This window comes from Theropithecus gelada, chromosome 9, assembly GCF_003255815.1.
Source record: "Theropithecus gelada isolate Dixy chromosome 9, Tgel_1.0, whole genome shotgun sequence".
Taxonomy (NCBI): domain Eukaryota; kingdom Metazoa; phylum Chordata; class Mammalia; order Primates; family Cercopithecidae; genus Theropithecus; species Theropithecus gelada.
Window position 1 is genome coordinate 98,128,688 of NC_037677.1, and position 9,374 is coordinate 98,138,061.

At 55.7% G+C, this 9,374-nt stretch overlaps 1 protein-coding gene across 6 annotated transcripts in view; it reads right to left on the minus strand.

The window, feature by feature from the left end:
* Positions 1–6,172: 6,172 nt before the first annotated feature.
* The window catches only part of POLL (DNA polymerase lambda), a 10,748-nt gene continuing 7,546 nt past the window's right edge, over positions 6,173–9,374 (minus strand). For all 6 annotated transcript variants that reach the window (XM_025396209.1, XM_025396207.1, XM_025396204.1 and 3 more), the window contains 2 exons: positions 7,496–7,664; positions 6,173–7,070 (listed from right to left, as the gene is read on the minus strand). In XM_025396209.1, the coding sequence (XP_025251994.1) occupies positions 6,706–7,070; positions 7,496–7,664 (534 nt within the window). In that variant the 3' untranslated portion in view covers positions 6,173–6,705. The remainder of the gene's footprint in view (positions 7,071–7,495; positions 7,665–9,374) is intronic.

Below are 9,374 nucleotides of genomic sequence, written 5' to 3' on the forward strand. Positions count from 1 at the left end.
TTCTGCTAGGCCCTGTGAGTCTGTTTCCTACTGCTGCATAACAGATTATCACAAACTCTGCCCCTTAAACCAACACCCACTTATGATCTCACAGTGCTGTAGGTCAGCAGTCTGGGCAGGCTCAGCTCGGTTCTCTGCTTAGGGTCCCACAAAGCTGAAATCCAGGTGTTGCCAGCCTGGGCTCTTTGCTGATGGCTCTGGGAAAGGCTGCATCCACGTGCATTCCTGTTGCTGGTGGAATTCAGTTCCTTGTGGCTGTAGGACTGTTTCCCTGCTGGCTGTCAGCCGGGGCTGCTTTTTAAGGACCCTCTCTGACCCTTCTCATGCTTCAAATCTCCCTGACTTCCCTTCTGCTACCAGCCAGAGAAAGCTCTTTGCTTTTAAAGATTTCATGTGATTAAGCTAGGTCCTTTTGCCATATAATGTGACATGACCACATGAGTGACACCTCATCACACTCGTACCCACACTCAAAAGAGAGATAATCCAAAGGCAATGATAACTGGGGGTGATCCTTTGAATCCTGCCCACCACACTCAGCCTCCGGGGTGGGGTGGAAGAATGCCTGGGGTGGATCCAGCCCTCCTGACCTCTGAGAGACCTTGAACCAGGGCATATCCCATCTCTGGGCCTCAGTTTCCTCTTTTATAAATGGGGCAAGGGGGCTGGACGGCATCTAAAATTCCTCCCAGGTCCCAAATAAATACTAATTGTAACACAGGGGATGGGGAATTCAGATCCCTTGACTGGGGGCCCCACTGACCATGGAAGAGCAGGACTACATTGCCCTCCAGCAGCACCCCATCCCCACCTCCCATAGGGCCTTGCTAGGGACAGCAGTATCGGTGACAGCCACACAGCACAGCAAAGATGCCCAGCATAAGGCGGCCAGCTCCCCCACTGAGCTGAGTTGTGGGCAGGTGGAGAGGCTGCTTCTCTGTAGTCAGAGACCACAGTGCCTCTGAGGCTCCAAAGACCATGATGGGTCCATTATGGAGTCTGCACAGGGCAAGGTGGGCTGGATCTACTTGGGGGTGGGGTGGGGCAAAGTCCATGTTGGGTGGACAACAACTCTTCTCCTACCTCTCCATTCAAGCTGGTTTCCAGGCTCCTCCCAGATCCATCTTGTCAGTCCTGACCTCGGCTTCTGCATCTCCAAAAGGGCCTTCTCAGGCTCTTCCTGCCCCTCCCACCTGGCCCTAGCTGGGCAGGGGGCATTGACCTCAGCATCCTAGGCCCTCTGAGAGTCCTAATCATCCAGCCCCACCTGCTTCACTCCCCATCTTTCTCCCAGGCCCCTTCTACCCTCCCCAGGTGTCACTTTCAGTTCCGCACACAAGCTCATTCCCCCACGCTCCCACCAAGGCCCAGCTGAGGGGCTGGAAGGAGACCCTCCCCAACTCCATCCAAGCGCGGGAGCTGGGTAAGAGGCGGGGAAATGAATATTAATTTATCATGATTAGGCAAATCCGGCAGGGAGAGCCGATTCCGGCGGAGGAGGCTAAAAAGATGAATTTCAGCAATAAAATTAAATAAGGACGGACGGGCAGCCCCTCCTCCCTCCCGCTTTGCTGATCTCTCTCTTTCTTACAATTTATGAGGCCAATTATGAAGATGAGGTTGGAAGTTCCTGGAACTTCACTAAATGCAAACGGCGGTCCCTGCTGTTCCCATCAAATTAATTAACCGCACGCTATTGATGGCCGCTCAAGGCTGACGCAGGCAGCCCACCCTGCGGCCTCCTCCACGGACATGAAGACACAGGGTCCGGGGCCCAGCCAGGGCTCCACCTGCAGCAGGGACTCCAGCACCACAGCACCACTGGGGACTTCCAGGGACTCCCACCTCCTCCTACCCAACGCCCTGCCTGAGCCCTTAACAACACAGGGCCTCCACTGAGACCTAAACAGACAGGGCCATGTGGACACATGCCCAAGGTTAAGCACACACACACACGCAGAGACAAAATCATGAACAAGCAGCACAGACGCAGGGTCCAGGAATGTGCGTTAGGCACACACATCCCCCTGCAGTGGAACATGAACACACATATGCATGGGCACTACACACACAACAACCGAGCTGAGGGAACCGGAGCAAGGGGTCGGGGGGAGGTGCGCTGTGTCTGGGGCTCTGGGCCTGCTCCATCAGGGCCAGGCTGAGTCCAGCAGGGCAAAGGTGTCACCATTGCTAAGAGGCTCCACTCAAGCAACGGGCAGTGGCCTGCCTTCCCTGGCGTCTGTACTGCCCTCCAGGGGCAACCTCGGGGCCCTACCCATGGCCCCTCAGCCCCTGGGACCTCTCTTCATCTCCAGGCCTGGGGCCTTCTTCAGGGACGTTCCCTGCAGTGTGGGGACCAGGTCTTGCTGAGACACCCCAGTAGGATGATGAGGCTGAGACCTGGCCCAGAGCCTCAGGCCAGTTGGGGGCTTCATCCCTGAGGACTCCCCAGTTCCAGAGCTCAGAAGCAGTACTTCCAGAACCAAGGGTACTGGAAAACTAAGGGCAGAGCAGACATAGGGCCAAAGGCGCCTGTGGCTGAGCCCATCAAGGCCTGTAAGCCCAGCAGCAGCAGGTGCCCCAACATCTGTAACTTGCATGGGAGGCCGCTCCCTCAGATAACAGGGGAGGGCCTGGAAAGGGGCGCCCCTGTTTGGGGTGCCTAAGTCTTCTCCAAGCCAGTCCTCCATCCTGGCAAGAGGCATCCTGTTCCATTTAAAGGGAGAGTAATTCCATGATTCTCCTGGAGAAGCAAGACAATGGGCCTCGGTTTGCCTTTCCCAGCCATTGGAACTGTAGGATGGGACACAGCTGGACTTGCCCACCTTGTGCCCACTCCAGGTGCTGCCTGGGAAGCCCCTGCCCCATGCCCACACCTGCCTTGTGAGCAGCCAGAACCCAGGAGGAAAGGCCGGGGCCTGTCTTGTTCCCCTTTCCTGGTGCCCACACCTGTGCTGTGAGCAGCTGGAACCCAGGAGGAAAGGACAGGGCCTGTCTTGCTCCTTTTAGTGTAGGTCTAAGGTCAAGACTGAGGTCGCCACCCCAGGCCCTGGGAAAAGATGAAGCTCCGAGCTCAGTCGGGGTGGGCAGAGCAGCCCACAGGGGACTTGCATCTTGCACAAAGTGTCAGGAAGAAACTGAAATTAGGGAGGCTCAGACTGAACATGTGGTGGCCCTGGGCTCATGTGAGGCTCCCCTTTCCCCACACACTTCAAAGGATGCCCTCTACCTCACAGCAGGGCTTGCTCACACTTGCTGTCCCTCTGCCTTTGTACAGGGAGAGCCCAACACACAGTCTATTGGGTTTCTGCAGTCACATTAACAAATTACACCAACTTACTGGCTTAAACAACCAAGTCATTATCTCACAGTTCCACCAGCTCAAAATCCAACAGGCCTCCCTGAGATAAGGCCAGGCATCAGCAGGGCTGCCATCCTTCTGCAGGCTCTAGAGTAGAAGCTGTTCCCTGCCTTCTCTGACTCCTAGAGGTTGCTCACACTCTGCTGGAGATCTTTCCCCATCTTCAAAGCCAGAAACTTTGCATCTCTCTGACCTTTCCTCATCAAGTCTCTCTGATTGTAGTTTTTTTGTTTTTTGTTTTTTGTTTTTTTTTGAGACAGGGTCTCACTCTGTTATAGCTCAGGCTGGAGTGCAGTGGTGTAATCTCAGGTCACTGGAACCTCTGCAACCTCTGCCTCCCAGGCTCAGGTGATCCTCCCACCTCAGCCTCCCAAGTAGCTGGGATTATAGGCACCACCACGTCTGGCCACGCCTCACTAACTTTTGTATTTTTTTTTTGTAGAGACGGGGTTTCGCCATGTTGGCTAGGCTGGCCTCAAACTCCGGGACTCAAGTGATCCGCCCGCCTTGGCCTCTCAAAGTGTTGGGATTACAGGCCTGAGCCACCGCACCTGGCCATGACTGTTGCTCTTAAGAACTCATGTTTACATTGGGCCCACAGGATTCCCCAGCATAATCACCTCATCTCAAAATGCTTAAGCTTCATCACATCTACAGAGTCCCTCCAGCCAACTAAGGTGACATATTCACAGGTTCCAGGGATTAAGACATGGACATCTTCAGTGGACCATTATTCTGCCTGCCACATGTGGCCTGTCCAAGGACAACCCTGGCTCATCCAAGGACAACCCTGGCTCAGGGACAGAGTGATGAAGAACTGGGCTAGAGCAGGGAACAGGCTTGTGGGGTCTCTCTCCACCTACTCCAGGCCAGGTGGTGACTGGGTGGTAGGTGTGTGGGGTGCTCAGTTGCTGGACAGAACCCGAGTTCCCACGAGGGCCCTGCAATGGAGTCTCCCTGTCTGGCAGGATGGGAGACTGGGCTGAAAGCCTGCTCAAGAACCAGGTTCAGCGCTAAAGTGCCTTGGAACCCCCAATACTCACATTTCTTGCTTACTTGGACTCAGAGAACCTCATTTCACCCCCAAACTGGGAAGCCTTTCTCAAGACTCAGAAATCCCTCCATCAGCTCCTCTGCCTCAGTGGCTGTTCTCCTGGGCTTCTGTGTCAGACTGGGCAGCCAAAGGGTCACCCAGATGGGTTGCTGGAGGTGGGGCATGCTCCCTCCTTATCCCACGACTTTGTGTTGCCCTGGCCAGGAGGTAGGACCAGGAGTCTGCATGGTTTCCAGGCAGTCTCTGAATTCTGAGTCTCCTGGGGGAAGGAGTTAAGGCAGATGGGCAGGGATGTCAAGAATGGAGGTCAGACCCTGATTTCACACAAAGAAGCAAGCAGTATCCCTCCCTGCAGTCCCGGGACCTCCCTCTGTGTAGGGAAAGAACTTGGGTGAGCTACTCTATGGCCTGCTGCACACTGGTTCCCTCCACCCCTGGCCCTGGAGGTCCTGTTCCTTGGGCCTGGAGCAGGCTGGGGCAAAAGGAGAGAAGCAACTTCCACATTTGGACCCAGACACGCGTCTTTGGACTTCTGCTGACTCCAACTCTTGCTGGGGACAGCAGCAGGCACTGAGGGACCAGTTCAGAGAGGGACCAAAAGTAGCCTTCACACCCGGGGGCTCAGGCTTTCCCCAGTCCCTCTCCTGTCTACCCAGGCCCACTGTGGCTCTTGGCAGCCATGTGTCTCTGGGAGTAAACATTCTTGGGGGAGAGGCTCGCCCCTCCAGAAGGCTTCTGGGCTTTTGATTGGCCATCTCTCGGGTTGGTGCTGAGCTGTGAAAGGGCCCTCCAGGTCCTGTGGGCTTCTGATTCCTTTCCCAATATGATCAGTGATGGGAAGACTCCCTGACTTACACGTCAGGGGTGTGAGCTTGAGTTGGGGGGCCTACTCCCAGGCTGCTGGGATCCCATGATCGAGACCAGGCAGACAAAGGCTGGCTCCGCGACTCTGCAAGTTACCAACAGGCATGTCGCCCACCCAGCACACTCAAGGTGGGATTCCCCCTCTGGAGCCAAAGCTGCCCTCACGCGTCACCACCCAAACCCCAGCACAGGGCCTCTCCAGGCTCCTCGCTCCTCCTCCAATACAGTCTCCTTCTGACTCTGTGCCTGCTCCTCCTCATCCCTGGGCTGCCTGAATCTCCTTCCATGCCCCCACTCCCCCACCAAGTCTCCCTGCCCTGCGAAACAGCCTCAGGAAGCCATCCTGCACTCCCCAGCGGGACCTGCTCTCGTCTGCTCTATCAAACCAAGCTCTGCTTCCAGTCCTCTACCAGCCCAGCCTGCTCCTGACTCCCAGCACACAGTGTCCTCTCTAAAGCTGGTCCTTAATTGTCCCCCAACAGAGCCTGCTGACTCCTCTCAGAGGCAATTTCCCTGCCAGTCTGCCTCTCTCCTCCTCCGGGAAGCCTTCCCTGGCCGCCCATCCCTGTGTACACAGGTCACTATTTAGTTGTTCCTAATGGTTTCCTGAGTCTTGCCACTTTTGCTTATGTCCCTGATAGCCTGGTCTAAGGCAGGGCCTGCAGAAGTTGGTGATGGCTAGATAGGAGCTCCAGGTGCCTGACTCCACGATTCTCCCTGGTCACAACCACTGCTATCCTTGCTGTGAGTTTAGGAGCTGACTCACGCCAGTCCTGTCTAGAGGGCAGTTAACACAGCCTTTCTGGGCTCCTCTTTTCAGTTCCCATCTCCGTCGTCCCTGCCTGGGTGGAAGAAGGTAGGTAGAAGCTGCAGCAGTTCAGACACCAGGCAGGTTCAATGTCAAATGCACTTTACTGGGCCCCTGGGCCTTCCAACACTGTCCTCACCGAGGCTGGGGCACCCCATTCCCAGCACCACCAGCTGCCCAGGAAGCAGCATGGGTAGAGGGAACACGTGTGGAATGGCTGTTCTCCTACCCCAGAGGGTCTTGGACGATGTTGACAGCACAGCTGCTTCCCTCTCCCCGGCAGCTTCTGTCCCCACCCAGCAGCTCAGCCTTTCTCACAGCAGGGAAGGGGGATGCCTAGGGCTTCAAATCAGCCACCTGCTCCTGCTTAAAATGGGATAAGGGGCCACTTGCAAAATTCTTCGAGGCAGCCTGCTCCTGTCTGGGAGAGGACTGGGTAGACACTGGGAGCCATGCTGGCTCTCGCTTCAGGCCCAGAGCCCTGGGCCCAGCTCGCTGAGGAAGCTGGTGGTTGGAGCAGCAAGGTTTGGCCAGCTGAGGCTGGAGGGAGTACTCCACTGGGTGGCCAGGAGGGGTAGCCAGTCCAACCCAGCCCTCCTCCGCACCCCCAGCCATGGGTCACCAGTCCCGCTCAGCAGGTTCTCGGTAGGGGAGGCCTAAGAGCCTGAAGACATCCTTCTCAGCGGGAGTGGGCAGCACTCGGCCAGGCCCCATCTTGCAGCCATGGGTGTTCCGGACCACAGCAGTGCTGAGGGCATGTTCTGACAGACTCATGCCCTTGGTCTTGGCCAGGGCTCGCATGGAGCGGTTGAAGTGTGCAGAGCCGGTAAAGTAGAGCAGGGCACAGGCAAACTCGCTGTAGGGCACCACGATGATGTCCAGGCGCCGGTGTCGCCACCCTGGCCCTGGGAGCCGGCACACCCCCAAGTACTTCTGTTGCTGACCATTCTCCTCTTGGCTCACCAAGTCATCTGTGAGGAACCCTGGCCCAATAGAGGGGACTGCTGGGAGGGCAGGGAGCCAGGCCTGGGCTATCCCATACTCTCAGGTCTCTCCTGATCTCTAAGCTGGGGCTTGCCCAGGTATTAGCTGGGTGACACTACCCTCTCTGGGCCCTTCTCCTTTTCTGTAAAACATGGATAGTAATTCCCATCTCCCCCATAGTGTCACAGAAAGATCAGATGAGATACTCAGCCTGCAGGGTTCACTGAGCACCTCCACATAGGTGTGGCAGGGCTGCTTCATCTCTCCCTGGAGAGGATTCCAGCCCCGATAGAGATGGGATGCTGGCAAAGCACTGTTCCTCTGCTTCCTGCCTCGGGACTGGAACTTCTAAGGTTCTCCCTCAGGGGCCCCCAGCCCTGTGCTGCCCTCTGTCAACCTGCTCACCCAGAGATGGAGCTCATACCTTGCTGCCGAAGGCTGTCAAGGAGGCGGCTGAAGATACCCCGGTGGGACCGGCCATCTGGGTGAGTGATGAGCACGTCGACATCACCACAGGTTGCCTTTCCCCGTCGGTATGAACCACATGCCACACATAGCAGCCCGGAGTTAAAGGCCTGGGCTGCTTTCTGGACCTGGGAGAGAGCAGTGACAGGTGAGGGGCCGTGGGGAGCTCCTCTCCCACAGCAGCACAAGGGCCTTCCCGGACTTGGGCCCACACCCTCAGCTTATGCCCATTCCCCAATGCCTGCTGCAAGCCTGGGGGAATCCACCGTGGGGAGCTGCTGTTCTTTCCCTTCACTAGGACAGGAGAGAAGAAAAAGCTCACTGTGCAAGAGGCAAGCCTGAGAAGAGATGGGAGAAGGTGCCAGCTCTGCTTGTCAGACTGGGCACTGAGCTTGCCCCGTGGAGCTCTTTAAGAGTAGGGAGACACAGACTCTCTCTGCCCCTGCCCCAGCCCACATGCCCAGGTCTGTGAAACTCCACTTAGGACAAGGGGCCAGTTGCTGAAAGCCCTCAGTCAGGTCTAGGTAGCCCCAGATATCTACTGATTTGGAGCTAAAGGTTTGGAATATGTGAGCTGGGGCTTGAGGCCTGAGCAGGTGGCTGGCAGCATGCGCCAGGCCCAGGCCCGGGAGAAAGTGGAGTACAGAAATACAGCTGCACCTGCGGGAAAGGAGAGGAAAGAAAGCAAAGAGGGGGCAGTTCTGAGCCAAGAGCCACATCCTTTCTTGGTGGGGAGGGAGCTGAGATGGCAACTGTCAGCTGAAGAATTGTCCCTCTGAGGAAAAACAAACCCATTAGCCTCCACCCCTGAGACACTGAGGTTCTTTCATATGCAGATGGCCTCCCCACTCCACCCCAGGACACGGAGAATTCTGGGGCCCTGGACACCTCAAGTCTCCTGACAGGAGGGCTCTGCTAATCCCCTTACTCCCTTCTTGAGCCTCCCAAGAGAATGGAAGGAGGAGGTCCATGTGAGTAATCCCATCAAAACTTCTATGGCTCGAGCCCTTAAATGGGGGCACAGGAGGCCAGGTGGGAAGCCTCTTTTGTTCCAATGGGCTGGGGACTGACTGAGGCATTCTCCATGCCTGGATACCATGGCGGAGTGACGGTGTCATCACTAGCACCAAGGCCTGGTGATGGGCAGACAAAGAGGCCTGTCCATCCGTCTCATACCGGCCTCATAGCCTTGTGGCCTGGAATGAAGCTGGAGGCTGATTTCAATCAAACTGGGCCAGACTCCATGGGATCCCACTCTTTCACCAAAGTGAGCAAACCTTGCCTATTACAAGCAGCTCCTAATCCTAATGCCCATTGAACAAATGACACATCTAGCCCTAAATGCAGCCCAGTGTCTCTCTAATCTAGCTTTTACATGAACTTAATAGCTAACCCAACTCTAAACCAAACCCAAATCTTATTTCTTGGACAACTACAAATCTTAACTTAAAAGCAACCAACATTAAGAAAATCCTGCCGGGTGCGGTGGCTCATGCCTGTAATCCCAGCACTTTGGGAGGCCGAGGCGAGTGGATCACGAGGTCAGGAGATCGAGACCACCTTGGCTAACACGGTGAAACCCCGTCTCTACCAAAAATACAAAAATTAGCCGGGTGTGGTAGCGAGCACCTACAGTCCCAGCTACTCCGGAGGCTGACGCAGGAGAATGGCATGAACCCTGGAGGCAGAGCTTGCAGTGAGCCGAGATCGAGCCACTACACTCCAACCTGGGCAAAAGTGCGAGACTTTGTCTCAAAAAAAAAAAAGAAAAAGAAAAAAGAAAATTGAAGCCTAACTTTAAACTCAATCTTTTTTTTTTTTTTTTTTTTTTTTTTTTA